This window comes from Chanos chanos, chromosome 13 (genome assembly GCF_902362185.1).
Source record: "Chanos chanos chromosome 13, fChaCha1.1, whole genome shotgun sequence".
Lineage (NCBI taxonomy): Eukaryota > Metazoa > Chordata > Actinopteri > Gonorynchiformes > Chanidae > Chanos > Chanos chanos.
Window position 1 is genome coordinate 23,645,135 of NC_044507.1, and position 18,123 is coordinate 23,663,257.

The window sequence follows — 18,123 nt, forward strand, 5'->3', positions numbered from 1 at the left end:
ATAAAATACATGCGCTAATTTCATTCAAAATGAACGGATGGGATGGGGAGAGCCGATGCACAATGCATTTTGCACCGTTCTAAATATTTTAACCTGAAACGAATTTGGCAAATCATTGTCACACGTCTTACATTTGGTCGTTAATTTTGCAATATCGACATTACTGTGAACTGACATAACTTTAATTTTATTTGATACTGAAAATCTATTAAACGTCAACCAATTGAAATCGATTTTTAAATGGTGCTGATTGATAGTCATAGGGTAATGTCTTTTGGGCGGGTCCTCCGGTCACTCGTTTGGACACTATGAGTCAATGTATAAACAGCTTCCAGAATGAAGTGCCGAGCCTAAGCTTTTCACGTCCATCCACAAGAATGAGTTCTTTTGATTGGCGAGAGCTAAAGACGGAGTATATGCATTGAAGTTCTGCGAAACTTGCGTTTGTATGCACGTGCATTCCAAACTACAGTAGCATTTTTGTGGCCTGCAACAAAGTTTGCTATAACGGAGATCACACTTAGTTGTACAGAGAGAGAGATCATCTCTTTGTTGCAGCTGACCCTCTATGTCTCTTACAGAGCTCACTCAGGGACACTCTGTGAGACATTCTGATTGATTCACAAACACAAGTCATTTCGCCATCAGTTGCTCCAAATCCGAAAACCAGTCACCGATGTATTGCAAGGTAAGCGATCAGATTTTCTATTGATAAGTGTACACATTTATTATTAGTTATAGAGGGCTGACAGTTTCCATTTTAGTGTGGATAAACTTTTCGTAACTTCTGTCACAAGCCTCTTTTGTCTGTGACAAATATACAAGCTTTACTGGTGAGCAGGTACAGTCAGGGAGCCTTACAAAGGATAAGCTCAGCTGTGTTTAGTATGGGGACAGAAGCAGTAATAGTCTGACAATAGAGTAAATAGAACACATCTCTCTTGTGCCACTGACCATGCATATATAAAGGATTGACCAATCACAGTGGAGGGTGTGGCCCCTGAGTACAGGTTGCAACTACCTGCTTTCTGTAACTGACCAGTACTTTCCCCCCATATATCAAACAGGAGACTATTAACAATGATGAAGCTGTCAGATAATAGGGTAAGGTACCAGTTTACTGAGAGAAAAACTCCAGTGTTGATTCTCAAAGTAAGACAATTTAATAATATTCCACAACATGCTACCTCAAAAAAAAAGTTGTAGTGGCAGAAGAGATTGGATCAGAGCAGCTGTAAAGGATCCTGGGCCTGAGACCTGCTACTGGGAGAATAAAGACAGTTTAAAAATGGGGAAATGAGATGCATGAGATGATTTTGGACTTGTCTTGTGCAAAGTTAGTGGTGTTAGTGGTGTCTGGTCAATAATGGCTGAACACATGCATCAGTGCTCCCTGAAACACTAACACACATTTCACTAACACACACAACACCTCACCAAAACACAGTGCATTAACACACACCAATACACTACTAATACACAATAAATTAAAACACCTACACACAGTCAACTAAGACACACCCACAAACAGGGTAATCAGTAAAATACTGGGAACTGGCAGCTTCACTGTGAACTTGCTGAAGTCTGTTTAAGGGTTAACCCTAACCCTAACCCTAACCCTAACCTTGGACTGGCAAGAGAACACTGCAGAGGTCAGGGCAGTGCAGAGGTCAGGGCAGTGCAGGGGTCAGGGCAGTGTAGAGCAGAGTCTGCAGTAAAACCTTGGTCTTTGATTTCTGCACTCGATGCAAATTCATGAAGGCTCAAAAAACAAGGAGTTAATTTGAACTGTTTGTAGAACTCAGGACAAAGTTTCATTACTCCTGTCATTTTAGAGTTTAGTAGAAGGAAGTTGTAAGTCGTCCAATTTCTGTCCTTTAAACAGTCTTGGAGCACTAAGATACTTTCTGTCCTTTAAACAGTCTTGGAGCACTAAAATACTTTCTGTCCTTTAAACAGTCTTGGAGCACTAAGATACTTTCTGTCCTTTAAACAGTCTTGGAGCACTAAGATACTTTCTGTCCTTTAAACAGTCTTGGAGCACTAAAATACTTTCTGTCCTTTAAACAGTCTTGGAGCACTAAGATACTTTGTTTGAATTTGTTTGCTACTCTTTAATTTTTGCCACTAACTTAGTGTCGATTAGTGTTTGTTTTTCTGCAGAAGATGAACTGCAATCTGTGATAGTAATCTGTGACAGTAATCTGTGACAGTAATCCCTATTGGCTCAGCAGCTGGTCTGTACAGCAGGGATAGAACATTCCGGCCTTTCCTCATGATACAAGCCGTTTAGACGTGTAATGAGCATCATGACATCACCACTGTGTCATTCCTCAGTTTTCCTTAGTTAATATCTTACCGTCCCTGTGTCTGTCTGCAGATGCTGGGGCTCATGCTAACCTTGGTCTTGCTGAACCTGGTGACTGGCTTCCAGTGCCCAGACACAGCAGTGTGTGAGGAAAATGAAACATGTTGTCAGTCACCCTCTGGAGAATATACATGCTGCCCTTTCCCTCAGGTGAGAATCAGCTTTGCTGTGCCCTAAAATGATCATGCTTGCAGTCACAGACATATGGATAGTCACAGAATAAAAGGAATAATTGTGTGATCATTGTTGTTTTTGTGTTAAACTTCTCTCTTATCACAGAGTCACTGCAGTTTTATTTTTATATATACATGTATGTTTCAGGTATATTTACACATTTATTTTAACTTTAGAGATCTATAGTTTCGGTTGTAGTTAATTAGTGTTGTGAAGATTATATTCAGCCCATACTTCTCAAACGTCTGAGGTCAGTAACTGAACAGGGAATGCTGACTGTATCAGGTCAGTAACTGAACAGGGAATGCTGACTGTATCTGGTCAGTAACTGAACAGGGAATGCTGACTGCATCTGGTCAGTAACTGAACAGGGAATGCTGACTGCATCTGGTCAGTAACTGAACAGGGAATGCTGACTGTATCTGGTCAGTAACTGAACAGGGAATGCTGACTGTATCTGGTCAGTAACTGAACAGGGAATGCTGACTGTAACTGGTCAGTAACTGAACAGGGAATGCTGACTGTAACTGGTCAGTAACTGAACAGGGAATGCTGACTGTAACTGGTCAGTAACTGAACAGGGAATGCTGACTGTAACTGGTCAGTAACTGAACAGGGAATGCTGACTGTATCTGGTTGGGTTCATGGCTAACAGAGTACCTGTGCTGGCCATCCATTTACTATGAATCAGATATTATTTTAATTGGCAGTTCTTTTTATACACACACACTCTTGTCAGCTCTTTTTATAGCGCTGCCTGAATGATAAAGGTTTCAGTGGCCAATAGAAGGGGCTGATTGGGCGGAAAAGGAGTTTGCTTTGCTAATCGTTATGTTCATGCAAATTTCCTGTTATCACAAGGTTTTAAATCCAAATGGAGTGTGTTGCAGCTGTAGCCTTGTGTAAACCTCCAATATCGTAATACTCCTCATGGCACACACACTGCTTCTGCACTCAGACTTCACCTTCTCATGTGTTTTTTTGTGTGCGTGTGTGTGTGTGTGTGTGTGTGTGTGTGTGTGTGTGTGTGTGTGTGTAAACTGTCTAGGGTGTGTGTTGTGAGGATCACCTGCACTGTTGTCCTGAAGGCATGCTCTGTCAGATGGAGGACTCCAAGTGTTCAAACGTCACACACACTCTTCCATGGGTGGAGAGATCACCAGAGAGACAGACTAGCATTGCAAAAGTATGAACATGACCAGTTCTGTGAAATAAATTTAAAACAACAAGGAAAAGACATTTTTGTGGACTAGATTGAGCGTTTTACACCACCCCCAGTGGCAGCGCAGTTTTTGTCTCAGATGCGCACTGTTCCTCCGATGCCATTATCATTATAAGTGAAAAGGCAATGTTATTTCAATAGCAGCAATATCTTATATAATATTAAGATACATTAATACAATATTCCTACAATATAGTTTATTAATATAATATTAGGTGTGTGTGCGTTTTGTGCTCTGAGACTGTAAACAGTAATATTGGGCTTTAAATAAACTAGAACTTGAACTGGATGAGTTGTGTCCAACCTAAGCAGTCTACTACTTACAGTGTTGGAGAGTTAGAAAGCTGGAGAGTTGGAGTTAGAGAGTGGTTGTGTGTTCAGACCTGCCCATGATTTTAGTGTGTATATTAGCCTTGTGTATGATTGGCTTTTGTCTCTGCACTCTTCTGTGCTTCCCTGTCAAACTGTATTGTCAGGTTTCTATTCACCGCCTCACCTGTGTATTTCAGCTGTGACTGAGCCGCTGTGTTCTGGCTTCACTTACGACCCAGTCATCGGTGTTGTGACAATGTTTAACATTTTTTCACAATGTTTACATTTTGAATTCTTCCATTTTTTTCTTGTGTGATTCTTTCAGGGTCCCTCACTTGGATGAGTCGGTGTCGATGGGTTATAGCAATGCTTTGATCAGTTTTACTTTTTGGCTTTGTGAACATATCTGTCCTTCCAAATGTTTCATAGTTTTGTCATGCGTCTTTTTGTCATGCTTCTTTTTGTCATGCCCAAACATTTTCAGGTATCACAGTCATAAGTTCTTATGGGCTAATATTGTTGTGCCATGATACATGAACTCAGTAAGTTGTTGTAATTGTCGTGTTGGTTGGAACATGCTCTTCGCTGTGTGCCATCACTCTTGTTAATGATGCATTGAGTTTTCAGTGATACAAGCGACTGTTCTGCTCCACTGTGCATTGACAAAGTCCTGGGCCTTGTTTTCACCACATCATCTCCATAGTAGAGGTTGTTTATTAGTCTGCTCCCAGTCTTGACTTGAGTGTGTGGCATGTGATTAGTGTGTGGCATGTGATTAGTTCTCTGTACAGACTGAATAGCATAGGGGAGAATATGCAGCCCCATCATATTCACTTTTGTGGTTTAAATCTGTCACTGCCAGGCAGGGTTTGTATTAATGCCGTTTGCTCACCGTGTAGTGTTTTAGATGAGGAAGATTATGAATGTAGGGGAGAGCCCAGTTTTTGTAGAGTGCCCCATAGTGAGTTGAACTTGACATTATCAAATGTGCTTTTAAGAGTTAGCAAATGATAGAAACACCTTTTTTCTCTGCTATACTTGTATTATTCTTCATAAGTTAAAAATTTGGTATCAAGTGCCTCTCTTCAGTATAAAGCCTGCTGGTTGGACAGCTGTGTGAGACATACTTTGTTTTTCATTTGTGTGACACTGATGACCAGCAGTATCTTGCTGGTGTGTGTGAGAGGAGTGATACTGTGCAGTAGTTTGGGCTTCTTTGGGACTGTTATGAGAGTGGAGACCAGTCGTTGGGCCATCTCCCATTCATCCAAATTTTGTCACATAGTAAACGCATGATTAATGATTACTGTTATTTTACCACCACAGGTTGACTTACTGTCAATGATATTACTAATTGTCTTTTTTACTTCACCTAGTAATGGATGTGCTTTGGTTTCTGTGGGAGATGGGTTAGAACCCCCTGTTGTTTTAATATTAAATAATATCTAAATATCTGTATCTTCTCCTATTTTTCCCTAGCATCTGGGTTTTTTTGAGGAGTTTTTTCTTGCCCGCTACGAGGATCAAGTCAGGGGGTGCCACCCTGCTCTGTTTTGTTGTAATCCTGTGGGCATGTTAAGCCCTTTGAGACTGTAAACAGTGATCTTGGGCTCTAAATACATTTAAACTTGAACATGAAACTTCTTCCACTACATTTCCCATGATAACTGATAAGGTCTATCACCTCTCTGTCTGCAGTCCTTCCGAATAATCAGTTCATCTCCTGCGATTGAAGATGACATCATGTGTCCAGACAAGTCCTACTGCCCTGCAGAGTTCTCCTGTCTGAAACTCTCCAATGCTTATGGATGCTGTCCCGTGGCTCAGGTACTTTTTATGTGTCCAGCTGAAACTCAGAGAGAAGGCCACAAAAGGGTTTCATTTGACATTAACTGAGCTAACGTGACCTGTGGGGTTATGGTTAGAGCTGGAGGCTGTTCAACATGCACTCAGACAATACACCACTGAGTGTTCAGATATACAATTACAATGATTACGTCAGAGTTAAGCAGAAGGAATGTATCTATACAGAGTGCTTTTAAACCATTCAGATCTTTTTAAAATAGTTGGACAGACAGATGGATTGAGTGATCTGTCTTTACTCTTGTACTGGTTGTTACAGGGTATTGTGTGTTTAGATAGAAAACACTGCTGTCCAAAAGACCATCAGTGCAGCACTGATAGCAGCACCTGTGTCAAGGAGAGAGGTGAGGATATGAACACAATAGAACTTCTTAAATGCTTCAGGTACTGAAATGAACGTCGTTAAGAACTGATGCAAGAAACATTCTTCCTTAAAAACACCAGTGAAGTTTTGATGCCATGTGATCAAACAGGACGAGGGTGATGTGTGTCTCAAAGTGCATTTTCTTCCTCTGCCTGCAGAACCAGTCACTGCAGTTATGTGTAGTGATGGTAAGTCAGAGTGCCCTGCACAGACATCCTGCTGTGAAGCTGCTGATGGAGGCTGGGGCTGCTGTCCAATGCCAAGGGTATGGATACTGAACCTGGATAGCTGCTTTAATTGCCATTGTTTATTTTCATTTATTTATTTTTTTTAGTTTAGTATGAGGCTGGAAGAGTGACAGTCATGTATGTTTAATGCTTTATGTAACAAAAGACAGTCAGTTGGCTAAGTGTAATTAAGGTGATAGCGCAGGGGGCAGCATTTCTAGCAGTGAGCAACATGGTGAGACAGCATGAGTCATGGGGTGATATGGGGAGATGTGGTGAGACAGGACGAGTCATGGGGTGATATGGGGAGATGTGGTGAGACAGGATGAGTCATGGGGTGATATGAGGAGATGTGGTGAGACAGGATGAGTCATGGGGTGATATGGGGAGATGTGGTCAGACAGGATGAGTCATGGGGTGATATGGGGAGATGTGGTGAGACAGGATGAGTCATGGGGTGATATGGGGAGATGTGGTGAGACAGGACGAGTCATGGGGTGATATGAGGAGATGTGGTGAGACAGGACGAGTCATGGGGTGATATGGGGAGATGTGGTGAGACAGGACGAGTCATGGGATGATATGAGGAGGTGTGATGAGACAGGACATGTAACATGGAGAGCCAGCAGGTAACACAGACATGAGGGCACCCTGGGACATAAAACGGCCAGCCACTGGACCGTCAACCAACCTGAGTGAACGAGCAAGAGTGGGGGAGTGACAGCATCCACGCTTCTCAGTTCACCAAAGCACCGTATGCCCGACAACCCTCCAGATCTGCTCCTTTATCTAATAAAGAGCTATTAACAAAAGGCTTGACTAAACAAATATGTTTTCAGCCTTGACTTAACCATTGAGACTGTGTCTGAGTCCCGAACACTAATTGGGAGGCAGTTCCATAACCTTGGGCTTTATAAGAGAAGGCTCTGCCCCCTGCTGTAGCCTTCACAATACGTGGTACCAGTAAATGGCCTGCACCCTTAGATCTAAGTAGGCGTGGTGGATCATAAACAGCCAGAGGTTCTCTCAGGTATTGTGGTGCGAGACCATTTAGTGCTTTATATGTCAACAGTAGTATTTTATAATCAATGCGAAATTTGATTGGGAGCCAGTGCAGTGTGGACAGGATAGGGGTGCTGTGATCATATCTTCTGGTTCTCGTAAGGATTCTGGCTGCAGTGTTCTGGACTAACTGGAGCTTGTTTATGCACCTACTGGAACATCCATACAGTAAGCCTGCAGTCAATAATCACACCAAGATCTCTTACCACTGCGCATGGTGAAACAGAAAGGCCATCCAGAGTTACTATGTAATCAGAGAGCTTACCCCTAGCTCCATGTGGTCCTAACATAAGTACTTCTGTCTTGCCAGAATTAAGTAGTAGGAAGTTGATAAGCATCCAATGTCTGATGTCCTGTACACATTCCTCAGTTTTATTAAGATGGTGTCTCTCATCTGGCTTTGCTGAAATGTACATCTGTGTGTCATCAGCATAACAGTGGAAGTTAACACCATGTTTATGAATAATATTACCCAGAGGTAGCATATATAAAGAAAAAAGCAGTGGGCCTAAAACAGAACCTTGCGGAACTCAAAACTTTACCTCAGTATGTGCATTGAAGTTACCAGTCACATCAACAAACTGATAACGATCAGTCAAATAAGACCTCAGCCAGGAGAGGGCCGTTCCCTTAACCCCAACAACATTCTCCAGTCTGTCGAGGAGAATGGTGTGATCAATGGTGTCAAAAGCTGCACAAAGGTCAAGCAATACAAGCAAAGAGACACAACCCTGATCAGAGGCCAGTAGTAGGTCATTTACTACTTTAACCAGTGCTATCTCTGTGCTATAATGAGGCCTAAATCCTGATTGATACATTTCATGAATGGTATTCCTATGTAGGTATGAGCTTATGGGAAGACATGGTGAGACAAGTTGAGACATGGAGGCTCTAGTTGGGCAATGATCAATGGTAGATGGGTTGTGGAAAAATAATCTTGTGTGTAACTAGACTGAAAAAATTATTATTACAGATGAATCACTAAGTGCTATAAATTAATCTAGCTTTAGCTAGCAAGAGGCTGGTAGGCAACTAATAAGTTTAGTGAGTAGCCAAGTCTAGTGATAGCTGGTTCTATACAATCTCTGGCTAATGTAACTTATCTGTAATTTTACAAGTTGCTTCTCATTTGATGATTGAGAAACAATTGTTTTGGTGATATTGTATCAATACTTAGTCCTCAATTCAAGCTAAAAGCACATTCTTCAAACATGTGTTCTGCCATGTTTACTTGTGTGAAGTGTCTTTGTGTGTTTCCTCCTCAGGCAATCTGCTGTGAGGACAAGGTACATTGTTGTCCGGAGGACAGCACCTGTGATGTAGAGAGCTTAAAATGCCTGTCATCCACCAATCAGCACAAGCCCATGTGGGCCAAGTTACCTGCCCGCCTGAGAGCTGACTGGGAGGACCACCAGTGTAGGCTGCCATTCACAGTCATAATAATAATCCTAAAATCATACTGAGTTGTCGCTCTATTTTGTGACTCACCCCCTTTCTCTTACGCTTCCCTTTGTATGTATGTGTGTGTTTTTGTGGGTTCACTCATTGTACCAGCTGCCGCAGTGACTCCTGGCATGTGGTCTATCACTAATAATGCTACAGAGAGCTGGAGTACTGCTGACACTGGTAACGCTACAGAGAGCTGGAGTACTGCTGACACTGGTAACGCTACAGAGAGCTGGAGTACTGCTGACACTGGTAACGCTACAGTGAGCTGGAGTACTGCTGACACTGGTAACGCTACAGTGAGCAGTGTAGCCAGTGATCACTCAGTGACCTCTCCATCCACTGGCATCTCAGAAAGTATGGTATTAATCATCTGTTCACACACACATACATCCTTGAACACAAACACATACACACACACACAAGGTTGCACACACACTTGTACATGTTTATATGGGCATACACACACATATGCAACACACACTACAAACGGCAATAAGAGTGAATTGTTGATCTATTTGAAAACAAATTTCATTAGAATTGTACCTTTTGTTGTACTCCTGTGTCTGTCCTGTGAATTCCACTATTTCCTGTGTCCAGAGGGGAATGCATGCTGTGAGTCCACAGACAGAGAGACAAGGTGCTGCCCACTGCTCCAGGTACAGGCTGTTACTCCTCAGCTCTGAGCATCAATAGGTGGTGACAGTTTTATGATGCTTGCAATTGTGCAATAAGAAGCTCCGTGATAAATTGTTTTGAGTGTGTATGCATGGCGTTATGGTGCTCCTAACGGCCTCTACAGGGCTGCGGCCCAGTCCACACTCAGCACATCTGGGCTGGTGAAGAGCACAGGGGTGAGGGAATCACTGAGTGGAACCCTAGATAAGGCTGAGACGTGCCCAGTACATATTAACCCCACTAATGCTATAAACAACAAAGCAGAATAAAGAAAACCTACTCCCAGATTTAGGAAGGAAACAGGAGTAGCAGAGGTGGTAATTCAAACTGAAAACCAAGGAAAAAATGTTTGTAGATAATTTGGTTAACCATGTTTCTTTCAGTGTTTCCCCCATAGTCCTCCTTATACTAATCAAACTCAGTCTTTATAAAGCAAACCAAAAAGTGAAATGAGTGAAAACCAACCCAGTCCTCTTTGCGTTTACACTCATTTGAAAGATGACAAAATGAGACAACCAAAAGTGAGAGAGAGAAAGGGAGAGAGGGAACTTAGATGGTGAAAACATTTACAATAAAATGGGTTCCTTCACATGACTGTCTTTTTAAGTGTTTGTTTTACATGTTTGAGATTTGAACATAGTAAATGTAATGAGCAGACAATAAGCATAGTAAATGTCTCTCTCCTGCCTTAAAATACACTCTTTACCCTACACCACCATCACAAATTAAAATACACTCTTTACCCTTCACCACCATCACAAATTAAAATACACTCTTTACCCTTCACCACCATCACAAATTAAAATACACTCTTTACCCTTCACCACCATCACAAATTAAAATACACTCTTTACCCTTCACGACCATCACAAATTAAAATACACTCTTTACCCTTCACCACCATCACAAATTAAAATACACTTTTTACCCTTCACCACCATCACAAATTAAAATACACTCTTTACCCTTCACCACCATCACAAATTAAAATACACTCTTTACCCTTCACCACCATCACAAATTAAAATACACTCTTTACCCTTCACCACCATCACAAATTAAAGTCTAAAGAGCCCGTTACGTCTGCAGGCTGTCTGCTGTGAAGACCATGTCCACTGCTGCCCACTCAACACCACCTGTAACCTGGCAACTCAGACCTGTGTCCAAATCAGTATGACTGTTCCCATGCTGGAGAAAATTCCTGTCACAAACCAAGAATCCAATGAGACAGAAAATCAGCAAGGTGAGCCCGGAGAGGATGTGCCCGGAGAGGATGAGCCCGGAGAGGATGAGCCCAAAGAGGATGAGCCCAAAGAGGATGAGCCCAGAGAGGATGAGCCCAGAGAGGATGAGCCCAAAGAGGATGAGCCCGGAGAGGATGAGCCTGGAGAGGATGAGCCCAAAGAGGATGAGCCCGGAGAGGATGAGCCCGGAGAGGATGAGCCCAAAGAGGATGAGCCCGGAGAGGACGAGGGGGAGGAGGAAGGGGAAGGAAATGGACGTGATGAAGAGGAGCAGGTGCAGGAGGAAGATGGAGTAATTTGGTGTGATGCACATATGGCCTGTCCGGAGCACTCCACCTGCTGCTTTATGAACAGTGTTCAGACATGGGGCTGCTGCCCACTGCCTCATGTAAGTCACAAGGCAAAGTCACAGATGCACTGTGCACTACTCACCTGAAAAACCGGGCTCTAACACTAACCCTAGACTCCGGTTTTAGAGAATGCCTCTACCCATTCAGGCTTTATGCTCACCAAATCTACCTCATTCACACATGGCAACGTTGTTGACCCAAGCCTGGCCTGTTGGTGTATACTGTACAGCAAGCACATGCGAAATTTAGATGTAGCTGGACATGATGTCATGAATTGAGAGAGACTGGATGCAAGTGCAGGTGATATTTTATTCAAAGTCATTATCCAACTGGTCAGTGAATGGGCAGGGTCTAGTTACTGGGGGTTAAGCAAAATCAAAAGTTAGGAGCAAGCTAAAGTCAATTGACTGGAGGGCTGTCAGGGAGAACAGGGAACCAGCCTAAACAAGGAACCAGGCTAAACAAGGAACCAGCCTAAACAAGGAACCAGGCTAAAGGTGAACCAGGCTAAAGGTGAACCAGGCTAAACAGGAAATGGCTCAGTGCAATCAGAATGAGTGACATTTCATGACCAGGAAACACAGGGGTCTATATACACAGATACAATGAGGAAACAAACTGAGTGCTGATGCAAACACTAATCAGGTAACAAGAACAACATAAATAGAAACTTCAATGTTTTAAGCACAAAACCAGAATGAGCCCTTCTGAAATAGCATTAGCTGTTATTGTTATTATACTTGAGGTCTATAGTGAATAGTTAAGGGTGAAAGAAGGAATTTATCTTTGTCCTGTCTCCACTCCTCAGGCTCAGTGTTGTGCAGATGGTGAACACTGCTGCCCGACAGACTACGCCTGTGATGCCAAACAGGGCTCCTGCACAAAGAGTGGTGTGGTGATCCCCTGGTACAGTAAGGTGCCTGCCCAGAGAAGCCCTGTCCCCAGCCCAGATTTGCCAGTGGTCAGGTGTGATTCCCACATGAGCTGTCCGACAGGCTCCACCTGCTGTAGGATGTCTCATGGGGAGTGGGGCTGCTGCCCTCTGCCTGAGGTATGGATATGTGTGTGTGTGTGTGTGTGTGTGTGTGTGTATGTGTGTGTGTGTGTGTGGTTGATTTGCGTACTGCCCCGGTCCAACACTGGGATAAATGTAATGCAAAGTTCTTTAGGACCTTAACAGGCACACATTTCTTACATCACATTCTCAAGGGATGATAAAATTCTCTCTGGCTGTAAGTTATCAGGTTTGATGTAAAACACAGCTCATTTGCACATGTTTTTCATGTCTATGCTGATCACATACCATACGCTTTCCAACCATTTGCGCTCTCTCTCTCTCTCTCTCTCTCTCTCTCTCTCTCTCTCTCTCTCTCTCTCTCTCTCCCACTCTCTCTCTCTGTCTCCTCCCCTAGGCGGTGTGCTGTGCAGATCAGGAGCATTGCTGTCCAAAGGGCTATGGCTGTGATGTTAGAGCTGGCTCCTGTGTGAAGACTATTTGGCTCCAGGTGCAGTCTGTTCCTCTGACCCACATATCAAGTCCTGAGTCACAGCCTGGCCCCTCACAACACAAAGATATCTCCTGTGGAGGCTCTTACAGTTGCCGTACTGACCAAACATGCTGCAAGTCCTCTGAGACCACCTGGGGCTGCTGCCCATCTGCCAAGGTAAAAACCCAATGTTGTGGTAAAGTGACAGTGTTGTGGTAAAGTGACAGTGTTGTGGTAAAGTGACAGTCCTGTGGTAAAGTGACAGTGCTGTGGTAAAGTGACAGTCCTGTGGTAAAGTGACAATGTTGTGGTAAAGTGACAGTGCTGTGGTAAAGTGACAGTCCTGTGGTAAAGTGACAGTGTTGTGGTAAAGTGACAGTCCTGTGGTAAAGTGACAGTCCTGTGGTAAAGTGATGATGTTGTGGTAAAGTGACAGTGTTGTGGTAAAGTGATGATGTTGTGGTAAAGTGACAGTGTTGTGGTAAAGTGACAGTGTTGTGGTAAAGTGACAGTCCTGTGGTAAAGTGACAGTCCTGTGGTAAAGTGACAATGTTGTGGTAAAGTGACAATGTTGTGGTAAAGTGACAATGTTGTGGTAAAGTGACAGTGCTGTGGTAAAGTGATGATGTTGTGGTAAAGTGACAGTCCTGTGGTAAAGTGACAGTCCTGTGGTAAAGTGATGATGTTGTGGTAAAGTGACAGTGCTGTGGTAAAGTGACAGTGTTGTGGTAAAGTGACAATGTTGTGGTAAAGTGACAGTGTTGTGGTAAAGTGATGATGTTGTGGTAAAGTGACAGTCCTGTGGTAAAGTGATGATGTTGTGGTAAAGTGACAGTGCTGTGGTAAAGTGACAGTGTTGTGGTAAAGTGACAGTCCTGTGGTAAAGTGACAATGTTGTGGTAAAGTGACAGTGCTGTGGTAAAGTGATGATGTTGTGGTAAAGTGACAGTCCTGTGGTAAAGTGACAGTGTTGTGGTAAAGTGACAGTCCTGTGGTAAAGTGACAGTGTTGTGGTAAAGTGACAATGTTGTGGTAAAGTGACAGTCCTGTGGTAAAGTGACAGTGTTGTGGTAAAGTGACAGTCCTGTGGTAAAGTGACAGTGTTGTGGTAAAGTGACAATGTTGTGGTAAAGTGACAATGTTGTGGTAAAGTGACAGTGCTGTGGTAAAGTGACAGTGCTGTGGTAAAGTGACAGTGCTGTGGTAAAGTGATGATGTTGTGGTAAAGTGACAGTCCTGTGGTAAAGTGACAATGTTGTGGTAAAGTGACAGTCCTGTGGTAAAGTGATGATGTTGTGGTAAAGTGACAGTCCTGTGGTAAAGTGACAGTCCTGTGGTAAAGTGACAGTCCTGTGGTAAAGTGATGATGTTGTGGTAAAGTGACAGTCCTGTGGTAAAGTGACAATGTTGTGGTAAAGTGACAGTCCTGTGGTAAAGTGACAGTCCTGTGGTAAAGTGACAGTGCTGTGGTAAAGTGACAATGTTGTGGTAAAGTGATGATGTTGTGGTAAAGTGACAGTGCTGTGGTAAAGTGACAGTGCTGTGGTAAAGTGACAGTGTTGTGGTAAAGTGACAGTCCTGTGGTAAAGTGACAGTGTTGTGGTAAAGTGACAGTGTTGTGGTAAAGTGATGATGTTGTGGTAAAGTGACAGTCCTGTGGTAAAGTGACAGTGCTGTGGTAAAGTGATGATGTTGTGGTAAAGTGACAGTCCTGTGGTAAAGTGACAATGTTGTGGTAAAGTGACAGTCCTGTGGTAAAGTGACAGTCCTGTGGTAAAGTGACAATGTTGTGGTAAAGTGACAGTGCTGTGGTAAAGTGACAGTGCTGTGGTAAAGTGACAGTGCTGTGGTAAAGTGACAGTGTTGTGGTAAAGTGACAGTGCTGTGGTAAAGTGACAGTCCTGTGGTAAGTGACAGTCCTGTGGTAAAGTGACAGTCCTGTGGTAAAGTGACATGTCCTGTGGTAAAGTGACAGTGCTGTGGTAAGTGACAAGTGTGTGGTAAAGTGACCAGTCCTGTGGTAAAGTGACAGTGCTTGTGGTAAAGTGACAGTCCTGTGGTAAAGTGACAATGTTTGTGGTAAAGTGACAGATGCTTGTGGTAAAGTGACAGGTCCTGTGGTAAAGTGACAGTCCTGTGGTAAAGTGACAGTCCTGTTGTTAAAGTGACAGTGCTGTGGTTAAGTGACAAGTGCTGTGTAAAGTGACAGTGCTGTGTAAAGTGACATGTTGTGGTAAAGTGACAGTGCCTGTGGTAAAGTGACAGTCCTGTGGTAAAGTGACAGTGCTGTTGGTAAAAGTGAAGTCTGTGGTAAAGTGACAGTCCTGTGGTAAAGTGACAGTCCTGTGGTAAAGTGATGATGTTGTGGTAAAGTGACAGTGTTGTGGTAAAGTGATGATGTTGTGGTAAAGTGACAGTCCTGTGGTAAAGTGATGATGTTGTGGTAAAGTGACAGTGCTGTGGTAAAGTGACAGTGTTGTGGTAAAGTGACAGTCCTGTGGTAAAGTGACAATGTTGTGGTAAAGTGACAGTGCTGTGGTAAAGTGATGATGTTGTGGTAAAGTGACAGTCCTGTGGTAAAGTGACAGTGTTGTGGTAAAGTGACAGTCCTGTGGTAAAGTGACAGTGTTGTGGTAAAGTGACAGTCCTGTGGTAAAGTGACAATGTTGTGGTAAAGTGATGATGTTGTGGTAAAGTGACAGTCCTGTGGTAAAGTGACAATGTTGTGGTAAAGTGACAGTCCTGTGGTAAAGTGACAATGTTGTGGTAAAGTGATGATGTTGTGGTAAAGTGACAGTCCTGTGGTAAAGTGACAGTCCTGTGGTAAAGTGACAGTGTTGTGGTAAAGTGACAGTGCTGTGGTAAAGTGACAGTCCTGTGGTAAAGTGACAGTCCTGTGGTAAAGTGACAATGTTGTGGTAAAGTGACAATGTTGTGGTAAAGTGACAGTGCTGTGGTAAAGTGACAGTCCTGTGGTAAAGTGACAGTGCTGTGGTAAAGTGACAGTGTTGTGGTAAAGTGACAGTCCTGTGGTAAAGTGACAGTCCTGTGGTAAAGTGACAGTGCTGTGGTAAAGTGACAATGTTGTGGTAAAGTGACAGTCCTGTGGTAAAGTGACAGTGCTGTGGTAAAGTGACAGTCCTGTGGTAAAGTGACAGTGCTGTGGTAAAGTGACAGTGTTGTGGTAAAGTGATGATGTTGTGGTAAAGTGACAGTCCTGTGGTAAAGTGACAGTCCTGTGGTAAAGTGACAGTCCTGTGGTAAAGTGACAGTGCTGTGGTAAAGTGACAGTGTTGTGGTAAAGTGACAGTCCTGTGGTAAAGTGACAGTCCTGTGGTAAAGTGACAGTGCTGTGGTAAAGTGACAGTGCTGTGGTAAAGTGACAGTCCTGTGGTAAAGTGACAGTGCTGTGGTAAAGTGACAATGTTGTGGTAAAGTGACAATGTTGTGGTAAAGTGACAGTGTTGTGGTAAAGTGACAATGTTGTGGTAAAGTGACAGTGCTGAAGATGAAACTGCATTTTTGACTTAGAATAAGAAAGAACTTAGAATGTTATGTTTATGCAAAACTTCTCAAAGAAGTTAACTTCATAATGCTGTGGAACTAGTTTTTAAAACATCTTGAGTTGTCTTGTGTATGTCATAACTGTGGTAGAATATGGTATAGGCATAGGTATGATGGGTACACTGTATGTAGTTATTGTATAGTGAACAAAGCCATGATCCAGACACAAAGATCACAGTCATGAGCTATGCTCTGTGGTGGTGTGCCATTAACTGTTGAATAGACTCATCTCCTTATATGGACACATGAATGAGTTCCTAATACACCCCAAGTTTGCCTTGGTCTCATATTCAAATCTGCATATCTACATATCTGTCACACTCCAGTGTTCCGATATACTGCCCTAGAACTAAGCATGACAATGAAAATGTCTGACAGTCATATCTCTGTTTGAAGACACTGTACTGCGTTTAAATATCATTGAAATATGGACATATTTTTGGGTTCATTTGCTTCAGTCCCTAACTGCTCCCCTTCCATCCCTCCTTTTTGGTCACCTGGCCTCTGCTTTCCCACAGGCTGTGTGCTGTCCTGATATGAAGCACTGCTGCCCTGCTGGCTACACTTGCAGTGATGAGGGAACTTGCAGCCAGTCAGTGGGTTTAAACTGGGATAACTGGGACTTATTCTTCTCCAAAAAGAAGAGAGCTCTCTTGGTCTGAAGATGGGTCCATGCCAAATCATGATCACTTCTGACATTCATAATTGTATGTCTTTTTTTTGTGTGTGTAAATGTTGCAGAAATCAGGGGGTACATAATTGAGGAGTGTTTGTGGGGGTACATAACTGAAGAGTGTTTGTGGGGGTACATAACTGAGGAGTGTTTGTGGGGGTACATAACTGAGGAGTGTTTGTGGGGGTACATAATTGAGGAGTGTTTGTGGGGGTACATAACTGAGGAGTGTTTGTGGGGGTACATAATTGAGGAGTGTTTGTGGGGGTACATAATTGAGGAGTGTTTGTGGAGAAGTTAATGTTTGGGGTCTTAGGGATTACTGCATAAGCATACACTGAAAACCAAATACAACATTAGACATACTGAGAAATCTGACATCATAAATAGGTATCTTACTTTACTCTGTATGGAGCTGAACTCAGCCATGTTTTATAAGGGTAATGTTTTAAAGTTTATTGGTGTACCATGAGAATGTGCCAGCAGAGGCTTGAGCTGAATCTAATTCTGTTTTAAAATGACAGTTGCTGCCATCTATTGGCTACTGGGCTCCCACATATGTTCTCTAATGGCTTATGTTTTATGGATCTGGTATGGCCCCTGACAGAGGAAAGATATAGGCAACATGACCAGAGATATCTTAACTGACATAATCTCACAGAATAAGGACCATCATCCCATGTATAGTCCCAGAGTTCATTTTTCACCTCCTTCAGGTTCTTCTGACCAGTGTACATGTCTCTCCTGAAATTATTGTTTTAACTGATCTGAAAGCAATTTTCATCTTTTTACACTTTGATCTTTGATTTAATAGAGTTAATTTCATTTTATGTTTGCGCTGTATGTTCTTGAGAGAAGGAACTGTGCCTTGATATGCTTAATTCAAAATAAACACTTGTTATCCAGGACAGCTCCCCATGGGCCTCCTTTTTTCCTAATCTCAAGGATCTGCCAGAATGGACATTATTTATATAGTTCATTGTATGTATTTATTGTTTGGTCAAATAGGTAGATAGAATTCCTTGATCTGATAAATAAAACAGTAATATTGCTGTTATCCATCACAACAATGTCAGTTTTCACCTCTAC

At 42.8% G+C, this 18,123-nt stretch overlaps 1 protein-coding gene across 1 annotated transcript; it reads left to right on the forward strand.

Annotated features, from left to right (window-relative positions):
* The first annotated feature begins 2,380 nt into the window (after positions 1-2,380).
* Positions 2,381-17,120, forward strand: grna (granulin a). The gene is made up of 12 exons (XM_030789782.1): positions 2,381-2,518; positions 3,591-3,728; positions 5,775-5,903; positions 6,199-6,283; positions 6,462-6,568; positions 8,858-9,008; positions 9,147-9,395; positions 9,639-9,697; positions 10,806-11,348; positions 12,119-12,361; positions 12,723-12,974; positions 16,880-17,120. Exons 1-12 carry the CDS (start codon positions 2,381-2,383, stop codon positions 17,021-17,023), a joined length of 2,238 nt encoding a protein of 745 aa, XP_030645642.1. The 3' UTR covers positions 17,024-17,120.
* The last annotated feature ends 1,003 nt before the right edge of the window (positions 17,121-18,123 follow it).

Excerpts from the sequence above, each read along its gene's own strand:
- grna (XM_030789782.1), top strand. The coding sequence starts at position 2,381 with ATGCTGGGGCTCATGCTAACCTTGGTCTTGCTGAACCTGGTGACTGGC. Across the intron at positions 5,904-6,198 it reads GATGCTGTCCCGTGGCTCAG|GGTATTGTGTGTTTAGATAG; the intron begins GTACTTTTTATG and ends TGGTTGTTACAG. Across the intron at positions 12,975-16,879 it reads GCTGCTGCCCATCTGCCAAG|GCTGTGTGCTGTCCTGATAT; the intron begins GTAAAAACCCAA and ends GCTTTCCCACAG.